At 39.9% G+C, this 21,553-nt stretch overlaps 1 protein-coding gene across 2 annotated transcripts in view; it reads left to right on the forward strand.

The window, feature by feature from the left end:
- Positions 1-721: 721 nt before the first annotated feature.
- UBN2 (ubinuclein 2) overlaps positions 722-21,553 on the forward strand; it is a 50,039-nt gene continuing 29,207 nt past the window's right edge. For both annotated transcript variants that reach the window (XM_062586830.1, XM_062586837.1), the window contains exons 1-4: positions 722-1,177; positions 5,307-5,399; positions 11,358-11,459; positions 20,366-20,503. In XM_062586830.1, the coding sequence (XP_062442814.1) occupies positions 722-1,177; positions 5,307-5,399; positions 11,358-11,459; positions 20,366-20,503 (789 nt within the window). The remainder of the gene's footprint in view (positions 1,178-5,306; positions 5,400-11,357; positions 11,460-20,365; positions 20,504-21,553) is intronic.

Here is a 21,553-nt window from a genome sequence, read left to right on the forward strand (position 1 = left end):
CTCCCGCTTCCAACACCCCACGCAGCGCCGCCATGAGCTGCCCCCGTCCTTTCTTCCCTCCTTCCTCCCCGCCCCAGCAGGGCCTCGCCTCGCCTCGCCTCGGGGGAGGCGGGGGGAGGGGGGTTCCCTGCGGAGGCCGCTCCCCTCCGCGCCGCGCGCTCCCCTGGCGCCAACCGCCGCCCCCGGGCTCGAGCGGGAGGAGGGGGGAGGGGGCAGCCGGCTCCCGCCACCAGGCCGCCGAGGTGGCCGCGGCCAGCGGCGGGCGGGGGCGCCCCGCGCGGCGCAGGCAGGCGGCCGGCGCGGCGCCGCTGGGGGCCGGGTGGCTGCGGGCCCTTTAAGGCGGCGGCCGCAGGCAGCGTGCATATTTCCAAGGCAACTGGGGGCGGGCGCCGGCGGCCGCGGTGACGTCGGGGGGAAGCTGAGCAATAACAACAGCGACGCGGGGCGGCGCGTCGGCGTCGGGCGCCGCGGTGCGCCTGCGCGGCCCAGTGGCCTGCTTCTATTTATGTGGGGGGGCTCCAAGATGGCGGGGTTGGTGGCAGCGAGGAGAACGTAGGGGGCCGCTCCGACCGGGCGGCGGAGGGGAGAGGGAGGAGGAGCCGGCGGGAGGGAAGGAGGGGGGAGAGCGGTGTCACCGTAGGAGCGTAGGCGGGCGCCGGCGAGCGGCGCGCGCGCGGACGGGCGGGCGGGCGGGCGGGCGGGGGGAGGGGGGTGGCGGAGGATGGCGGAGCCGCGCCGGGTACCGTTCATTAGCCTGTCACCCGTGAGGCGCCGCGAGGGCGAGAGCCCGGCGCTAGAGCGGGAGCCGGAGCCGCCGCTGGCGGGACGCGAGGCGCCGCTGTTGGCGCCGCCGGAGCCGCCGCACGAGCCCTCCCAGCCGGAGCCGCCGCCGCCGCCGCCCCGCGAGAGCGCTGCCGCCCGCTTGGAGCCGCCCCGCGACACCGGCCGGCCCGAGCAGCAGCAGCCGCAGCGCGAACCCCCCCGGCCGGAGCCGCCGCCGCTGCCTCCGCCGTCGCAGCCGCCGCCGCGCCAAAGCAGCCGGCAGGAGCCGCCGCCGCCGAAGGAGGCGCTCCCGCTGCGCCAGACGGTGCGCCTGGAGGTGGTGCTGAAGGACCCCACGGAGGAGGGCTGCGTGGAGTTCAGCTACCCGGAGCTGCTGCTGTGCCGGGACTCGCGGGTACGGCGCCTCCCCTTGGCCCTTCCTTCGCCCTCCCGCCGCCCCGGCCGCGCGGGTGGCGTTATCGCTCGCCCCGGCCGGCTCAGGGGCGGGCCGCGCCCCGGCGGAGCGGGGCAGCGCCGCTGCGGCTCCTCCCGGCGCTGCGCCCGGGCCCGTGGGGGGAGCGGAGGCTTCGCGCTTGTCGCCGCCGGGGTGGGAGGAGAGCGCCAGCGTGTCGTGCCCCTCGTCCTACCGCCCCTCTCTTCCCCTCACCTTGCCTGCCTGGGCAGCAGTGGTGTTGCCGCTTCTTCCTGGGAGCTTTTTTTTTGCGAAGGGAAATGTTGCAGTACCGGTCTCTCTCTCTCTCTCTCTCTCTCTCTCTCTCTCTCTCTCTCTCTCTCTCTCTCTCTCTTTCCCCCCCCCCCCCCCCAAAAAAAAAAAACACCTTCTGTAGGTAGAGTTGTTAGCCTGACTCCACGACAAGCGTTGTGGAGCAGTGCAGTGAGTGGTACTAGTGCTGGAGGTGAATTCCTACGGTCTTTGGGGGGATGGAAGAGGATGAGAGTTCAGGTTCAAACCACAATCACTCCTATAACTGTTAGAAACTTCATCAAAAAAAAAAAAAAAAAAAAAGTACTTTCACTTTTCCTCCAAACAGAAAATATTTGGCTCTGAGAACTGCTTCATTTTCGAAGGGGGGAAAAAAAAATTGTGCAGACAATATTAAAGGAAGCAAGCATCCTTAGCCAATCAACAGGGAGTAAAAGTAGGAAAGAGGAATGCATATCCTTAAGCTTGTCACCATTGTGAGCTGAGGATACTGGTGAAGTTTGCAGTTGACTCCAGTAGTTGTGGCTCCTCTTAATTTTGGTACACAAGAAAATTCTAGGGATCCCTTCTTGGAAAGGGCAGGGGTAAGGAAATAAGTGTTACTGGAAAAGTGATGATAGTTCTGGTGAAAATTAAAAGCAAGCCTCAAGTGCCAGTATTGATATCACTTGAATCTGTAAATCCAGCTCAAACTGAAAAATGGTGAAAACCTCTATATTATGATCCAGAGTGTTTCTAGATGATGATGATGCTATACCATTACTTGGCCACCCTGTTTACTTTTTGCTTTTTAGTGAGTGGGATGTAAAACTGGATTGCCTTCAAATGTAAAAGAAAAATCAATGACTGATCTTAATAATCCCTTGAGATCTTCCCATGCAAGTTAACAGGTTCCTTTTGTTCATCCTATCCTACAGCTGCTGTAGGCGAACAGTTCCAATTCTGACTACTATGAATTATTGTAGCACTAGTCTGCTAGTCTAAAATGCCATTTTTTCTGAGCAGTTTTTGTGGGAGGATAGTAACTGTTAGTGTAGCTCAGGATGTGGAGGTTGACTTTCCCTTGCCTTTTCCCGACTAGTTTTTCTGTAGGTTAGTAATATGTTAATTAACCACATTATTGGTATATATCTGGGAAAATTGTATTTTTGATGAAGTTCTGAGATGACTTTCTCATTTCGGAGGTGTTGGTGCAACAAATATCAATTTAGTGGATTTTGATACAATTCAGATTTGAGAATGTGCTTTTAAGATAGAAGTAGTGAAGCTGAAAGAACTGGTCATGATTTACAAGCAAACCCTTCTCTTTTCCAGTTTTCTGTAGAGTGCAAAGTCCTAAAGATATTAGGAAAAGTAGTGAAAGAAATACTGATCCTACTTGTGGAGTAGAACAGCTACAGTGATGTGTTACTAGTTAATGCAACAGAGAAAACTACCTTCTTAAAGTAAAGATTGACCAAGGAACTTGCACATCCTACCACTTTTCTACAGAACTTGTGCAGTTTACTTTTTCCAAGCAGGTAGGAACTAGCTGACAGGTAATGCTGTGGCTTAAAATGGAGTTTTAGATTTCAGAATTTGCTGTTATTTTAGCAATGAATCAGCTTAAAATGAACAGTTCACATAAGCTTAGTTATGCAAACTGTTATTGTAGGGTGAAGACTGACTAGGTTTTCTGAAGGTTTCTGTTTGCTCCTTATCCCTTACAAGAAGTTGCTCAACTTCCTTGTAACTATTCCCATTGAAAGTCTGATGTTACATAATTGGGAACATGTCCTTCTGTCTTTTAGTGTTGTTCGAAACTGGAGCAACCAAGAGAAGTTCTCCAGAGGCAGGCTGTTCTGGGGGAAGAAGGACTTCTGATGGTTTGTTTTATAATTCTGACTTGTTGCAGGTGCATAGGACTATTTTCAAACACTGCTTTAATAGGTCCCCTAGTCAAACTCCAGAGAGCCTCAAAGCTTATTTGACAGGATAAATGCACTGCTTTTCTTATTCTAGAATTCGGTTTCCCGTCTGAATTAGAAGCTAGTGGAAGTGTTCATGATGTAAGCTTTTGTTGTCCTTATTCTGCTGTTTTGCCGTGATAAAGAGACCATCCTGTGATCGGGTTATTCATAGAGTTCATCTTTTGGTGTAATTTTTTTTTAAGCTTATGGCATGTGATTGAGAGGTTTTTGTTAGAGTGGCTGAAGAAGTTATCTGCCTGTTCAGAGTTGGCAGAAGTGAATGTGTGCATTCTCTTTTCCACTGGTGCAGATTGAAGCACGGTGTGTAGAATTAGATTCGAAACAGATGAATCAGAAGCCCAAGTTGACTTCTGCCAGGCTTTTTCTAAAGGTGCTGAAGTAGTACTATGTTAAAGTTACTGCTAGATGTAAGACAGCTGTCCTTAGAAACTGTCAAAATTAAAACTTTCTGGAATTTGAGGGTCCTGTAAAGTTTAATTAACCAGAGTGATATGGTCAGCTATAGCTTTGAGGGGTTTGTGGCTAGAGGCAAATTAATGCTTAAGTATAAAATTTTACTTGACCTCTGGCCTCAGCCTTGTCTTCACAATTCAAAAAGCATTTCACTAGTGGAAGATAGAGAATAGTCTTTTCCCAGCTACAAGCTGGATAAGGATGTTGAATAAATTGAGCAATATTTTATATTTAGCTATGCCCACAGGAAATAGGTGTATAATTTGTTAAATATTTTGGAATTAGCTATAACCTCTCCTACTTTTTTAATCTAATCAATTTAGATAATACAAGATAGCGATGTGGTCTCTGCAGGTCAACTCAGCTTCACTCCCTCATTGTGCTGGTCCTAATACTGTTAAGCTACTTTGTCATTATTTAGTCAATATATTGGCTTTCCTTACTGTAGAGGAAGCCTTTCTGTGAGCTTGGAATGTTGCCTTTTGTTCTTAGTCTAACACAGGTCTTGATTTATTTATTGGTGGGTGGTCCATATGCAGTAAAGTTAGCTGACCTCCATAAAAGGCTTAATTCCATTCCAACTCAATTTTATATCATAGTACCATTTCTATTCTATCAGCTACCATGTTTATATATAAAACCTCTAATTTTAAGAATGCATCCCTGTTTTTCTGCAATACCTTATCGCTGAACAATTTCTACTCATGATTACTGTTCGTTGACTTCTTGTAAATGAAATCTTTTTCTAAAAAAAAGATGGTAATTCTGCTTATTCATACAACTGGAATATTAAATCTTCGTTATTCTTTGAGCTGCTGTGGTGGCAGTCTTGTAGAATATGTGCTGTGATTGCTAACATCATTATCAAAAAAAAAAAACTCCTTGAGCTCTTATTGTTACTTTATATTGCTGGTTATGGTCGTGACTTACTAACCTTTTAGTCTTCTAGTTGCTTCCTCCTTGATTAGCATACCAAGTGCATCTTCTGTATTGTGTCTTAAAGGATCACAGCAAATGGGCTCTAATGAAGTAATGGTGAAAAAGTTAGAGTCAAGAAATTTTTCTTCTTTGAACCTCAATCAGTTCTAGTTTTGTCTCATGCTCACGATTTCAGCTGAAGTTGTAGCAGAATGCCTGGACAAATATGAATCTGAGCCTGTTTTTCTGAACTTGTTTGTTTGTCTCTTCATCAGTAGAAGATAAGTAATTGAGTGATAATTTGAATAAGTCAAACCCATTTTTAGATTGTAAAGCAAGTATATGGTCTCTTAGTACAAGTTCTGACTATTTATACAGTTATCAGAGCATAATTTATTGGCATGTAATGATTTTTCATTAGATGCATTCTAACTGTTTCTTGTAAAATGGAATGAACATTTAACTACTACTTCTTTCAGAAGAAATCAGTTCATTCAGAAGATCCATTTAATGATGAACAACGTGAGCGGCATGAAGTAGAAATGCTGGCCAAGAAGTTCGAGGCAAAATATGTGAGTTACTGTACCTTTGTTAAAATACACAAATATTTGGTAATAATTTCTGATATTAACATCTATGCTGCATCACTTTTTTCCCTGAATAGAGTTGCTAATAAATGTCAATTTCTGTACATATCAGTTGACTTTCTCATATTTCATCTAAGCAGCTTGAAGCTGCTACATACAGGCTTATTAGATGAATGTGTTGTTAAATAGATTTTTCTATAGATTGTTATAGCTTGCAAGGCTATTCTTGGAAAAGCTTCCTATATAAAAACAACTGAGCAATAGATGCAGGTCAATATTCATGATAAATACTGCTCTGGAGGAAAGAATTCTTATGTAATGCTGTTGTGCACTACTAAACAGCTCCTCTGTTTTGTGCTAAGTACAAATGAATCTTGATGCATTTGTGCCTAGTTTGGAATGCTTCCATAGGAAGTTACTGTCGAATGAATAAGTCATCACTTGATGAGTTTCTTGTAGCTGCCAGCTGCCTAAAGGTACTCTGCTGACTCCTGAAAGCATAGCATGAATGACTTGAACACCACTTGGTAGCAACGTGAAGAGGCTTTCACTAATAAATGGAGGTAGAAATCAGAAAACATTGACTAAAACCACACCCAAACAGGTCTTTAAGAATTCATACAGGTAGGGTGGGGTGATTAATTCTGAGCTGGCAATCAAAACTAATCATCATGCCTCGACATGTTGATAGTCTGGGCTACTAGTACAGCACCTCAATAGTAAAAGGAAACAACGGCAGTTAATTTGTATCTTTTGTTACTAATATATGAACTAAAAATACTGTTTGTCTGATTTCTTTGGATTTTCTCTGGCAAAGACAGACTAACTTAATCAGTGTTGGTCTATGTTTTGCAGAAATAACTACTGTTTCATTTTATCTTAGCTGTGATACGTAGGAGAAGAAATTTCAATTTGAAAAGAACCGTTGTCATCTTATGAAGGGTTTGACAAACTCAATATATAACAGTGTACAGAGAGGACAATTTCATAATACTATTTGGTCTTCATTTGGATGATAATTGTTTGTTTAACTTGAAGAGAAATCTTTCAACTATATTTTTCTATAGCAGTCATTTTCAAAATATATATTATGGTTTTATAATATTGTGAAACAAGCTGCATAACCACAGCAAATGAAAATCAGTGTAGAGAATGTAAAGCAATGGATGTAGGGGGTGGTAGCAGTGGAAGAAATTCTAACATTACGTATACATTTACACATGCATTCAAAATAAGGATTGCCATTTATGGGCAAGATACAGTGTTAATAGATTTATAAAAACCTCAGTTCAGTGCTCAGTAGTCAAGAAAAGGAAATTAGAATATTTGTAACTGTTAGGAAAGCAATAGATACTGAATTAGAAACTATCATTAAACCACCATCTAAATCCAAACTGTACTCATACCTTGAATTCTGCTTGCATTTTTGATTTCTTGCCTTTATGTCATTCCCTGCCACACCTTAATCTACCCCACCACCACTCTGCCCCCAAAAAGAAAAATCTCAAAGAAAATGGCTTCTGTACAAAGAATAATTTACCAGATTAGGACCACTAAGCATAGAGGGTGGCTAGTGATTGATAGTTCTTTTGTTAGATACTGCCTGTTCTTTCTTTCTTCCAGTACAAGAACAATCAGTCTCTACTTACCCTTCATGCTCAGCGGGATTACATCTTTGTACACTGATCCAGTACAGTTGCTCATGTTCTGACAACATCCAACCTTCTCGTAAATCTTGCAAGACGTTTGCTTCATAGCTTAAACTAGAACAAGTATCCCATAAAGTAAATACCAGTTTTCTTCTTTCTAACAATACTTATATAAAAAGTGATCATTGAGTGCATGAGAGATTTGAATTTGCAAGGAAGTACTAGTTTCTTCTTAAACTGATTAAACTCATCTGTATCCATTTTTAAAGTGGAGTCAGATGATCCTTTTTAATCATAATGTGTATGGCAGCTGTTAACTTTGCATTGATTCTGCATTCTTTTGTAAAAATTGGATGCACATCAAATAGTCTGTCAGACTTATTTTTACTTATTTTCAAGTAAATTCCTTTAAGCATAATCAGTAAGGTATTTGGTGTATCTTGCTGATTCTACAAAAAAGGCATGTAAATAAATACGTTTTCATAAAACAAGATGCATAAAGTTAGCGTAGCATTTGCTTGATCGATTGTTAAGAACTTTTGAATGGATGGATGAATTCAAATTTTAAAGCAATAGCATAGACATCTATTCTGAACGCTTCTCATTCTTTTGATTTCTCCTGTTATTTCTCTAGAAGAAATCAAATTAACGACTGCTTGTTGGGCCTACCACCCTGGCATGTTGTGTATTGTAAAAATGTGGTAGTGAATCTTGGGCAATGTTTTATGTAATGTAAGAATCTTATTGTATCAGAACAAAGGTCCATTTAATGCATGATAGTATACTCCTCTGAAACTAGTAGAATCTCATTCTCGAAAGTTTAGCACAGTGTAAATGTGCATTGATATTTTTTTCAGTGTGCCTTTTTAGCAATCTGGATTAATTTCTTCCCTACTCAAAGAGTCTGTGTTTAACTGCCCTTTATGTAGTTTTCTTCTATGAACTTGCTTAATCATTTTCTGAGTTCATTGATATGTATGAGACTGTTTTCCGTGGCAGTGAGTACCATGTTGATTACATCATATGAAAACAAAGTATGCTTTAGACTCATTGGCTAGTGTGTTCAGAGTGCTCTGTAGCTCTTGCTCTGTGAGAAACAATGAAGAATTGTTTCCTGTTCACCTTCTCCATGCTGTGTGTGATTTTGAAACTATCATCTGAACTCAGCTCTTTCGTCAGCTGAAGTGTTTTAACATTCTGTTCTTGTACAGGAGTTGGATTTGTTTTTTTCCTTCAAGCATTCTTGTTGCCTTGCTTTCTTCCATTTTTTGTTCTATTTTTTTTTACATGAAAGCATATCAATGCTAGGATGTTCTGATTTGTCAGTGATACAATGATGACTTCCTTTTGTACCTTGTTTCATAGTCTTAATAATCTTCTCTTTTGACCAGTCTTGATTTTTTTTTTTTGACGAGCTGTCAGAATACTGTACATAATTCCAGTGCTTCCTGAGCAGTATAATAAATTGAGAGCACATCTTTCTTTGTTGCTGCTGAGGTTGTACTTTCCTTGTGTGCATTACCTGGCTTTTATTGATACTGACTTCAACTGATCATTTATCATACTAAGTACTCACAAACTGTGAGATCTTTCAGTAATTCTTCAGTTGCATTTTTTTTTACTATCCTGATTGTCCTCTCAAATTTTGTGCATTTCCCCTCCACAAGAACCCGCTTTTAGCACTCTCTGAAAAGTACAGATTCATTGGTGATACCACTGATGACTCTTTGTTACAAAGTGAGCTATTTATTGCTACCTTTTGTTTCCTAGCCTTAAGCCAGTCACTAATTTGAGTACGCCTTTCCTTTTATCCCATGATAGCTTGTTTTCTTTAAAAAATTTTGGACCTTATTTAAAGCTTTTGAAAAAGGACTGACTTCTATCAAAACTTTCTTTTGCCCTGGAACGTGTATCCTCTTGATATGTTCTGATTATTTTTTATAACTTATTTTAACTTGCCCAATAATAAAGGTTAGTCTTACTGGCTTAGAGACTCCCAAAAGGGCCATTGGAAGACTTTTTAAAAATTGGTGTTGCGTTTGTTGAATTCTAGTCCTATTGTACAAAGGTTGTTTAACTTCCGTGTAATTTAAGTTTTAATCTGTTGAGTTTATATTTGAATTTCTTGAACACTTGCTTGAATACCATCTGCTGTCTCAGGAGCTAAACATCTTAACTTGCTTGAGTATTATGCCTGCTTGTGTTTTGAGACAAAGGTTGAAGGAACTGTTTTGGGGGAGGTGGAAGTTAAGGGCTTTGGTGGGAAAACTTCCTTGAACTGCTCTGTAGTAAACATGATGCAGATAATTTCTTCAGGTTTTTCTGCTGTAATCTTGCATCCTTAAAGTCTTGATCCTACAGACTTTTCAACGTACTCCCTTAAACATAACTGGGTACTATCCAGCCTGGAGGAAGTTCTTTAACTATACACACAGTGGTTCAGATAGCTTCATACCTCTGAATACAGCTTATTGCTTTGATCCTGGTTTTAGTCAGCCTGCTATTACAAGCCTTCTGTTCCATTTAACTTTGTCCTGTATCTACATCATGATTTTATGAATACCAGGCAGTAAGAAAGTATTGAAAAAAATTTTTTTTTGCCCACACTCTGAAATAACTGTTGCTGCAAAATGATTATGGGCGCACAAACAATCATGTAGGCCTTCTGAGTGTTTCACCCATAGTTACTTGGATGTAGGAAGAGATCTGGTACAGAGATGAATTGCACTATAGTCATTAAAGAGATAAGTAGAGGTGAAGTATAGTTTAAGTAGTGTTCTTGAGACGCCTTCCAGGTGCCTCATTCAGTCATGACAACTAAATAAGCTTTTGCATGATAAATGGTGGAAATTCAACAGTGAGAATTCTTACATGCTGCCTCTATTTTTCTAAGATTTTTTTTCACCCTTTTTTTAAACTCTTAAAAATATACAACATGTTTTGGGGCCATGCAATCATTCAGGTGCTTGACCCTCTGAGTATAGAGGGGTGATAGGACAAATAGGAAAGCTTAGAAGTAGTGTTATAAAGCTTGAAAACTTGAATTAAAAATGGAACTTACTTGTGTTTTTTTTCCTTAAAACTATCTGATATATCTATTTAATTCTACTTGAGAATTAAATAGAGATTCCTGTTTGCTTGCAAGAACACAAGCAAACTCAGACTCATTACAAAGTACTATTAAAATGCAAGTGTTAAGGTGCTTACATTGCTCATAAAAGAGCAAGGTAGATACTGTTCAAAGGAAATTTCAGCATGCTCACAGTAATGAGTGGGCCATGATACTTGTATCTCACAAATGAAAAGACTTGTACTTATTCTAAACATGCTTAGAACTGCAGAATGCAGTATGAGGAGCTTCAGGGGTAAGTCACCTTGAATGCATGCCAAAAAAAAAACAGGATACCATTTTAGTGAAGGTGATCTCTTTTAGAGGATGCTGTCTTTAAGAATTTTACATTGTCAATTTTGGATAGCTGTAAGTTTAACTTCCTGAATTCTATCTATTTGAGCTGGGTATGATTTCTTATTATTTCACTTGTATTAACAGTAGCACTTGCACATTAGAAAAGTATTCAATGGGATAATCTGAAGTTTACTCTCTCCTGAAGGTAAGTGAACCTACAATTTAAGCTGCAATTTCTGGTTTGAAGTTATTCAGGTAACCATTTCATGGTCTTACCAGTTGCATTTCAAAGGATTTTATTTCAGTAACGTTTTTCTTCAGTTATGTTAAATGAATGCTAAAACTTCTTGAAAGTTCATGTGCATCGTATCTGCAAGTAACAGATCAAAATATTTTGCTTTTGGCTTAGTCTTCACCTTTCTGGACAGAAGCAATCTATCTTTTATGGAAGAGTGTGTTAGTGAATGCTAGGCTATTTGTTTTCCTTTGTAATGATTCTAACATACTAAAAACCTTAAACTTTCTAAATTATACCAGTCCTTTTACCACTACTGAAAACTTTAAAAACATAATTGTAAATAGGAAATATTGTGAAGGTCTCAGTCACTTGGAAACCAAGTGACTAGTGAATACCTTACAGGGATGATTCTGGTGTGACTATTGTAAAGAATTTTAGCACATTTGCAGGAGCTCATAATTTATATGAGAAAACAGTCTCTGGAGAATTATGCCTTCTAGTTTTCAGTCATTTAGACTATCTTTGAAGAGACATGCAAGAAAGCAAAACTCTATTTCCCTGAATGACCGTTACTTTAATGCCATCTGTTTCAAAGATTTTAGTATTTCCTTCCTCCCTCCCTAATGATCTAACACTTATCTTATTTTCAGGGTGGAAAGCCCCACAAACATCGGAAGGATCGCCTGCAAGATCTGATTGATATAGGTTATGGTTATGATGAAACGGACCCTTTCATAGATAATTCTGAAGCAGTAAGTAAGCCTTATTGAAGCAGCAACAAGAAAATATATTTTTCTTTTGCTTCCTAAGGAAAGGTAAAAGGAAATACTTTGTGCCCTTGGGTAAGTGGCATATGGATCCACAGGATGCATTACTTAAGGCATCCAAGAAGCTATGGTATTTACTGTAGTCTTGTTCAAGCATTTTAGGCCGTTGGAAGACTTAAGCTATTACTATACCGTATATTTAATCTTCTTCAAATGTATTTTAAGATTTCCAGTTTTAGAAATAAAACTGTCTTTATTCATACATTTCACTTACCGTGGACTGGAATTACACTGGCTCTGTTTGCTTTCTTTTACTAGCTGTCTGGATTGCTAGTAAATTGCTGGTGTTGGATTTCCTGCATTAGATAGGGATGCTATTCTGCTCCCAAAATAATCACCATATTCTTACAGGTTTTTAAACATATTCACTGAGTATATCTGAAATTTGAAAGAGAACAGCTTGGTTAAACAGCAAGATTTTGCAGCTTGTTTTATTTGAGTATTTTCCAAAGCCAACACTGTCTCAAATGTGGTAAAAGAAAAGGGCATTAGTTAGATGAAGGTAATATCAGGGATACTTGGAAGCTAATAAGAGGGCACTTAAATCTTAGAGGTGATCTAGGAAATCATGACAATGAGAAGGAAGCAGCTCAGAAGAATGGATGATATTGGGAACCTCCTGTGACTCACCTTTGCCAAATACCAAGAAGAATTAGGTATACTGTTTAGTCAAGTAAGTCAGCCTTCAGTCTCCTCTGGTGTCTTTGCCTGTTGATTGACACTGGAGAAAATGACTGCAAGGAAGGGGCTGAAAGTTGAGCAGGAGAGAGAAGATGATGAAAGAGTAAGAAAAGCACTAAAGAGAAGTATGTTACTAGCATATATTATGCTGCTCCTCAATTTGTATGTGATATTAAATCTAGGAAGTTAAGTCCTTTTTAAGGACTTCAGTGAACCCTGAACTGTGAGGTCTCTAGCATAATAGAGCTGTTGGACTGAATGTTGCTATAAACAGTGTGGGATGCATAGGAGGCATGCTGTAGAATTGATACCTCGTTGCACAAAAGAACCTCAGTAGTTCACCACAGTGGATCACAGGCTGAGCTTGGGTATTGTTACTTCCAGTAAAGTCAGTCTGAAGGCACATGAACAAGTTGTGTGAAAAAAGTTTTGTTGTATATGCTTGTCTTGGCTTGTATTTATTCTTGATGTAGACTAAAATTTTAGTTGAAATTACCTTTATTAGGCTAACCTATCATATCTAAGATTTTAGTTGTGCCACTGTGACCGTATCAAGAGCCATTGTAAGACTTAGTATGTTCTTTCCAATTCAGTTTTGTCTTCAGCTCAGTAACCACAGAAGATGAGGTGCTGCTTTCCTTTGAGAAACCATAGGCTTATCTGTTTTCTCAGTATTGCTTGAGATAACTATCCTCAGTTTTGAAATTTTATGGTACAGGACCTGAGTTGTCCTTTTTCTTTTTTTTTTCTTTTTCCCTGAATTTATCATGACCTATCATGGGTCTGATATCTGAATTCAGATAACATTCACTGATCTATCTGTTATTCCTAGTACAGGACCCTTGATGCTTTACTTGAATCTGGCAGACTATTTTTGATTCTGTGCCTGCTTCCAGGGCTGCTGTTGTCAGCAGCAGATCCATTAGATCTGCAGAAACACTTCTGATATGTTTTTTGCAAGGAGTCTGACAGGAGATACAAAAGGCAGTTGTCAGAGGACCAGATGGTTGTGTCATGTGGTTGTTGTCGAAGCTACTGGAGAATGGTGTGTTCTCTAAAGACTGTTCTCCTGAACAAACTGTTTTGCTTTGTCTACTACAAACTATTGAGAGGGCATCTCTCAGTTCTGCTTTCATCCCCATTTCTATATATAAAAGCAGAAAAATGCACTGTATACCAGGTGCTAGTCTAACTTCCTGTTGCAAAGCTTAAAGATCCTGTAATACAGGAGTTCAGTGTAACAAAACCTCTTATTCTATCACTGTCAGATGCAAAGAGAAAAATGTTTAGAAGAAAAGACTTCGTGACTGCTTTGCTCATATTCTGTGTGGCCAGCTACTAAATCGTAGTGTACCCTAAGAGATGTTGCAGGCAGGTCCAGCCTAGGCTTATCTTCCAGAAGAAAGGATTCTTTCTGACACAAAGTGATGTCTTGGACACAGGCACTTGAAAAATGAGTACAGAAGTGCCTTGAATTGCTCTAGGTAGGAGACCTGTTGTCTCCCTGTTTATTCCCTGCAAAATTGAAAACTGCTTAGAATTTTAGTCCTTTTTGTTGTGTTTCAGGTGTGAGAAAAATACTGAGCTCCTTGGCACTGAAGCAGATTTGCTACTTAGCTTTAGAGAGATCTTCCTTCTGAAACCAAATTTTTAGGTAATACCACCAAATGTTGTTGAAGACATCAAAGCAATCAAATTCTAAGCCTGCTTTTTAGCAAACACTGTAGTAAAGGAAGCAGAATTCACTTGCTCTTTGTGTTTATTTGCAGATAAGTGATTCTGCATATGTAACACATGATCATATATATATATATATGTATATGTATATATATTTAGTATACTTCGTTTCTCTAAGGATACAGGAAAGTAACTGCTCCTTTTTTTGGTGTTTTTTTTTTTTTCAAATCAGGATAAAGTGTTGGGAATCTGCCACTAACATGGTTCCCAGGTTATGGACTGTATAGGGCTGGAGTACGGACTGCTGCAGGGCATGCATTTCTGTAGGAAGCTTCCTGGAAGGTGCTAATAGAAGGGGGCTTCTCCTAAGCAGAAGAGGTTTTTCCTGTCAGACTCCTGGAAAGGACATTGGTACCTGCCCTAAAAGAATGTGGTGGAGTTCAGGCAGTTTAGTAAGCTAAATTGCCAGTATCTCTTTCCTGTGAGAGAGAATCTTGAATGAGATTCTTCTTACTGATCTTGCAGTTCTGTGTTGATTACTTACTCCGGAAAGAATCGATACTTCTCTACAGCATAGCTGGCACTTCTGTAGTATGGCTGTATTCAGACTGTCCAAGTCTGTGGGGCTACTGAACATAGAAAGGCAGGGGCTCCCGAAGAGAGATTCAGAGGACTCAAACATGAAGCCAGCCAAATGAAAATACTGGAGAAACTCTTGTGGGCACATATTACTCTAAGTGATGCCTTCAATTCTTGCACGCCTTCTTTCTTCAGACTTGTCTTTCTCTTATAGCAAAAGTACATGGTATACATTCTTTGGACATACCCAGTGTATATGTTTTTTTGTTTGTTTGTTTTTTGGTTTTTTTTAACCTTGCTGCATGCCTTCTTGGATAATCTTATTACCTAGTCCCATTTGGAAGAAATGTGTATTCTTCTCTGAATTGAATTGCAGACAGATAGGAAATCCATTTTTTCAGACTGTACAAAGAATCTTTTTATGTTGATTTTTAACTGTTCAGTCGTGCTGAACTTAATCCAGATAATTTTAAGTCTTATTTCTAACTGCTTTGCAGCAGTTAATCTGAAAAGTTCTAATCTTTGCTTACTAACATCTCTGCAATGGTAGCACACAAAATGTACGTAACCTACAAAGAAAGCTGTCCATCCTCACTGCTTCAGTGTTGAAAATAGGCTCTTCTATAGTATGACTTGCCAGGTGGTACATTCCTTGTGGAACAGTGTTCCCATGGATTTCTGCTCCCCACCACTTTCATTACACCTGCAGGCACACATATATTTATATGTGCATGAGAGTCTAATTTGACTGGGCTAATTGCTGTTGCAGTGACCTCCAGAGGTTTGACTTGTTGAATACCTACCTGGCAATGTAAGCTTTACATAGATGTTACAGATCGCAGAGGAATACAGCGGTGTCTCAGAGCTACCACACAGCAGAAAGGCTGGAAATAGAAGAGGATATGAGTTAATACATGGTTAGTGTTTACTAAAAAGTATGCAGTTAGTTTTACACAGAGGTAAGACTTGCACATTTGGGAAAAAAAAAAAAAAAGACCAGCACCCTTCCATGTTGTAGGGTAGATGAATACAAAGGAGAACTGCCTACCTAGAAATCTATAAGCAGCGCAAGTTCCAGCTGCTCTTTGCTGCAGGATGAAAAACAGTTTAAGCTAAAAATGTAAGCTTACATATACATTGTGTGAAAAAGGACCTTTAGCATGGAAAAATTGGGGTGGGGGGAGGGTTGTGCTTGCTTTTTGGTGTCATCCTGAATTAGAAAGGCAGTATATTGTTCCCTGTTGATCATCTTCATGATACTGTGTGTTCTACTATGTTGCTTTTCTAAAAGATAATTTTGGCCTTTGGTGAAAAGTTACCCTTAAGAGACAGCAGATTAGAAGAGTGCATTTCAATTGTTACACCTTTAGGAGCATAGTTAAGAGATCAATCAAGAGTGTTTGTTTGAAGTATCTTAAACATGTAGTTAAGTATGTAGATCTTCAATTTGTTGAGCTGCAGCAGACATAATCAACATGACTTCAGTAGTTTGACTTCATTTAGTGGGCTAGTGATGATCAAAAAACAAACAGAAAAACACGGCTGGTTAGAGCCATCTCAGAAATATCTTCAAGAAGAAACAAAAATGATCTCTGATTGGCTTTTTCTAAATATTGCTTTCACAACAAATAAGGGGTTATCTACATTTTTAAAAACACACATATTTGCAGCAAATCTCACTTAGGGGATCAATATCTTAGGTTGTTCTGTGATGAAATGGTAAGTGAAGAGAATTGTGGTTAGAATATCTGAACGGAAGAGTAGACGATATTAGTATCAAAATAATAAAATCTAAGTGTTACGTATAAACAGGTCTTGATTTTGGAGCTAAACTGGTATAATCTGTAAAACTCTTACTATTTTTTCTTGGTATATTGGTTAATTAATTTTTTTAAAAAGCCTTTGGATTGCTTTTCACACTTAAATGCATAATTAAATGAAGGCATTGAGCAGCTCAAGGACAATAGTTGAAATGGACTTGCATACTGATCTGATTTTAGGCAGTCAGACAATGTATCAGCCTTATTTTGCAGAATGAATCCATGATCTGAAGTGGGACAAAACTGGTGTTCTCAGGAGTTGATAATTTATGAAGTCTTGTATATTTGTAGCTCTAAGAAAAATTTTTATTCTCAATCTTCGAATGGATAAGGAAGATCAGAATGCTGTAAAGGAGTTAAACTATTTTCCTTAAGTAGGATCAGAAGAGCAGGTTCTGAGAGCTGTTTCTGATTTTTCTGTAGAAAAAAGCTAATGCAAAGAAAGACTTGAAACTAATTTTTAAGTTTTCCAAATTGGAAGAGTCGTATGCCCTTAACAGAGTTCTGAAGAAACTTCAACATGACGTTTAGTTTAACTATTGCCAATGCACTGTTGTTCAAATTTTCTGTTTAATTAGGGCACTAGAAAACAATCTCAAGCTGAAGGCGGAGAGGCACTGGGTACACTAATAGTTTCATTTTCAACTTACCTACCTAAAAAAAATTGTAGGGTTATAAATAATGCCTTCAATGGACTGAGGGCAAATCAAATTTTGATAAGGAAAAGTAAACTCTGAAGTGTAAATATAATTGATTAAGGAGAACTGAATGTCAGAGGGTCGTGAAAACTTGACTAAATTCATGGTCCTCAGCAGAAGCTATTGAAACTTCAGCTGTTAAATTATGCATCCACATCTTGCTGACCCTGCTTCCCATTGCTTACTTGCTAACTGCTTGGAATAGTTTGTACTTGTACTCTGATTGGTATATTGAATGAAGTCTGCCTTTCTGGATGACTTGTTCCTGTGGATCTGTGCTATGTAGTCTCTTGATTATACTTATCTTCAGTAGTTCATAGCTTCCTTACTTGTGAACTATCTTTAATTGTTGGTGTCTTTTATATTCTCCAGGGCTTCCATCTTCTCTCTAGCAGCCAACTCTTTATGGTGTTTCGGTTTACTTATTCTTAATTTCTTATGGCGATAGTCCCATCTTTGTGCTTTCTCCTCCAAACTTGGCAACAACTATATTCTTCTATTCTGATCTCATGTTACCCCAATGTCACTAATTCAGTTCACTCCCTATCAGCTCACAAGGAAAATGCCTATTCTATGTATTAAATACTGGGGATAATCATTTATTTTCTCTCCCTTCATCTTTCTTGTACTTCATGAAGTTGGTTTTGAGAGCTCTAGAAAAACATGAGATTTCTCTGAAGTTCTCACCAGCCTCTGCTTTTAAGCTTTCCTTTGCACTTCTTTCTTTGCATGATCTTCCTGGTCTCTTAAGATGAATGACAAATCCACAACCAAGTAAGTCCCTTTGCTTCTACTGTGTCCAATCAATAGTCTCCTGATTTCCTACACTTTATTTTTTGCATGATCTCAGGATATTTCACAGATTCTGTCACCTCTTTTCTTTTTCTGTGTTTCTCTAATGCTTGTTCAGCCTTCCATTCCAGGATTGTAAAGGTGATATGACTGTTGCAGAAACTTCTGTTTGTTCTGATCAAATACAAAAAAGTCTCCAGTTCAGGCTCTTCTACCCAGGTTACTTGTTGAAAGTACTTTAAACTATTTTCATTTTCCAGATAACTCCTCTGTTTTCATGCTCTTACTAGCCCAAGCCTTTTGGTTCTTAACCTGCATCTTTGGTTGTATATTCAGTGTATATTTTGCATCCTCTGCAGTGGGAATGAACTACCTTGGTAATGGACAGTCTACTTGTCACTGTGCGTGTTCCCTTTCTATAAGTGATTGCATGTCTTCAGTTAACGTTGTGGGAGTGTGTGGTGCTTGCCTACTAATTCATTCAACCTGCTGAAATCTAGCACATACTCCATCTTAACAGACAGGCAGCGGAAGGCCTACTGGTTGAAGTTTCAAAGTAACATAGGTGTAGTTTTGTTCTCGTGTATTCTACTTAACTCTTAATCATTTGGCCATGCTAACATATTTGCTTTATTGCTTACAGATGTAAATTGGAACTGACTTTTTCCTCTGCCTGAGTGCATACCTTCAAAGTGCATTTTAAATCCTACACTTTTTTTTTTTTTCCAAAAGAAGGGCAAAAATAGATTCTTAGTTACTGCATTGTTGTTGTATGTTTCTAGTCATTGTAATGTTTTCTGGGTCCTGTAAATGCTTCTTCCTTTACTTCTGTTGGCATACGTGTTGCACAGATTTGCTGTTTTATGTCTCCAGACAAGCTATAGCTTCCAAAATTGTATCTGTTGCTTAAGCTCATCTTGTGTTCAGTATTTGAAATCCCCAAAACAGAAGAATTTGAAGTAGTTCAAGGCAACATTGTCCTTCTATGTAGCGATAATGGCATTGTCAAGGCAATCCTTCCTCGTTTCTCTTGTAAATATTCCTATGGTATGCTTTCGTATTTATGCATAAAGCTAGAATGATTCTATGAGTTGTCTCAGCCTTTTTGAAATTTTGCCAGTAACAAGATATTTCCTAGAGATTAACTGAGTTATGATAATGCTTGGGGAGAATGTCATTCTTAAGAAGCTGCTGGTCATAACATAATTATCCTGTCTTTCACTATACTTAACATTGACCTCATCTCCTATATGTCTTTAGACAATAATATTTTTGAGATACGGCCTTGTAATGTAACTTGGAAAGTCTTTCATGTACATTAAGTTCTGTGCAAAATAAAGGACTACGTATAAGATGTTGAAACCTTTCATGGCTTCGAAACAGTGTAAACAGAGTGAGAATATCTGGCTTTCAGTAAAATAAGTCCTGTGATTGTAGTATTTGTATGTTAGGCCATGTCATATTGAACACCTAAAATCATAAATAAGGTAATGGATGCTGTGGTTAAGTTTGTTGGATCTGCGATAGGTTATTTAAACAAAAGAAAACTGCAAAGAACTTTAAAAGAAGGGGTAGGTACTTGAGCAGGCAGACTGGTTAGAGATTACACGTGAAGTGTGTTGGAACAGTATAAATCTGTCATGTGCACTGCAGAGGTATGTATTAATAAAAGTTAATTGGGAAAAAGACTTGAGCATTACTGTGGTTGTCTTAATGAAAAGAGCATATAACCTGAGAGGGTTTTTATTCTTGTTTTACAAAAGCAAACACTTAAGATTTTCAGTTCTGTTTCCTTTATATAATAATACATAATTTTGTAAAATTCCGATATAGATTGGACTACTTCAGTTGTGACATCTCACTGTCTTTTTAAGATACAAGCAATAGATTCTGGATTATGTGTTTGTAGCTATCTTTCACTTACAGATAGCTGAAAAGGTCTGTGAAAGAAGTGTATGAATAATGGAAGGTATTGCTAAGAAACTGCATGTTCTTTCATAAAATTGAGGGACATTCAATAGAAGTATGAATCTTACCATTTAAAATACATAGAGGTAGTATTTTTACAAAATCTTTTGCATTTGTAGTATGCCTTTAAAGCTATAGTAGACCAAAACAAATAATTTGCTGTGTTCCTGCCTACTGCCCAGACAAACAGGCAATAAACAGTGAAGTTAGGCTGCTCATAGGCAGGTGATACTAGATTATTCAAATGCTTTATGCATCTTGAGTTTAGCCTTCTAGCATAAAGTACTGTCAGAGGTGGAATACCAGGGAAATACGGTTTTTGCCTCAGAGGAAAAAATGCCTATGCCAGTCCTCACTCCCTTCAGAAAGCTGCTTTTCTCCTTCTTTCTCTTCTTCCAGATAAACTTTTGCTTTAAAGTAGGAAGGTTATTCTGTAAGATTAATTCTCTATGCCCTAGAAATAAATTTTCAATAGCATTAGTTTCCTGTTTCTATTCTAGGAAGCTGTATTGTATACTTATTTATTTACAAGTCCCTAAAGATAAAGAATTAAAAGCGACTGTTTTGTTTTGTTAAGAAATACTGATAAACCCCTTACCTTCTGTTTCCTGCCCAGTATGATGAATTGGTTCCTGCATCGCTGACAACCAAATATGGAGGGTTTTATATCAACACTGGTACGCTGCAGTTCCGCCAGGCATCTGACTCAGAAGATGAAGACTTTGCAGAAGACAAAAAGCACAGGCCACCTAAAGTGAGTGATAGTAATTGTACTTTATGTACAGAACTTATGGCTAGGTGAATCTTGGGAATAATTTGATATGGTTAGAATGGCTCAAGTGAGGAGGCTGAAAGCACAATGATGCAGTGTTCTTCCACGGCAGTTTCTGTTTTGTGGCTAATGTACAAGCATTGCAGAAATAACTTGCCTACACAGATGGTTAGTCTTACAAACTTAGACAATCTGTGGACATCAAGTAAATGAATTGTGCCCATCCAGTAAGTAAAACATAGTTCCTTAATTTTATAGGAATTTTCATAGGATCATAGAATCAGTAAGGTCGGAAGGGACCTCTGGAAATCATCTAGTCCAACCCACCTGCTCAGGCAGGGTCACCTAGTGCATGTTAGACAGGGTTGCGTCCAGGCGGGCCTTGAAGATCTCCAGAGAAGGAGACTCCACCACCCCTTGGGGCAACCTGCTTCAGGGCTCCGTCACTCTCACAGGGAAGAAATTCCCCCTCACGTTCGGGTGGAACTTCTTGTGGTTCAGCTTCTGCCCATTGCTTCTGGTGCTGTCAAATGGGACAACTGAAAAGAGTTTGTCCCCATCCCCTTGACACCCTCCCTTCAGGTATTTATATACATTGAGAAGATCCCCCCTCAGTCTTCTCTTCCCCAGGCTAAACAGGCCCAGCTCTCGCAGCCATTCCTCATAGGGGAGGTGTTCCAGCCCTCTGATCATCTTTGTAGCCCTACGCTGGACTCTCTCCAGTAGCACCATGTCTCTCTTGTACTGGGGAGCCCAGAACTAGATGCAGTACTCGAGGTGAGGCCTCACCAGGGCTGAGTAGAGGGGCACGATCACCTCCCTCGACCTGCTGGCAACACTCTTCCTAATGCACCCCAGGAGACTATTGGCCTTCCTGGCCACAAGGGCACATTGCTGGCTCACGGTCAACTTGTCATCCACCAGCACTCCCAGGTCCTTCTCTGCAGAGCTGCTCTCCAGAAGGTCAGCCCACAGCCTGTACTGGTACCTGGGGTTATTTTTCCCTAGGTGCAGGACCCTGCACTTGCCCTT

This window comes from Rhea pennata, chromosome 1, assembly GCF_028389875.1.
Source record: "Rhea pennata isolate bPtePen1 chromosome 1, bPtePen1.pri, whole genome shotgun sequence".
NCBI lineage: Eukaryota > Metazoa > Chordata > Aves > Rheiformes > Rheidae > Rhea > Rhea pennata.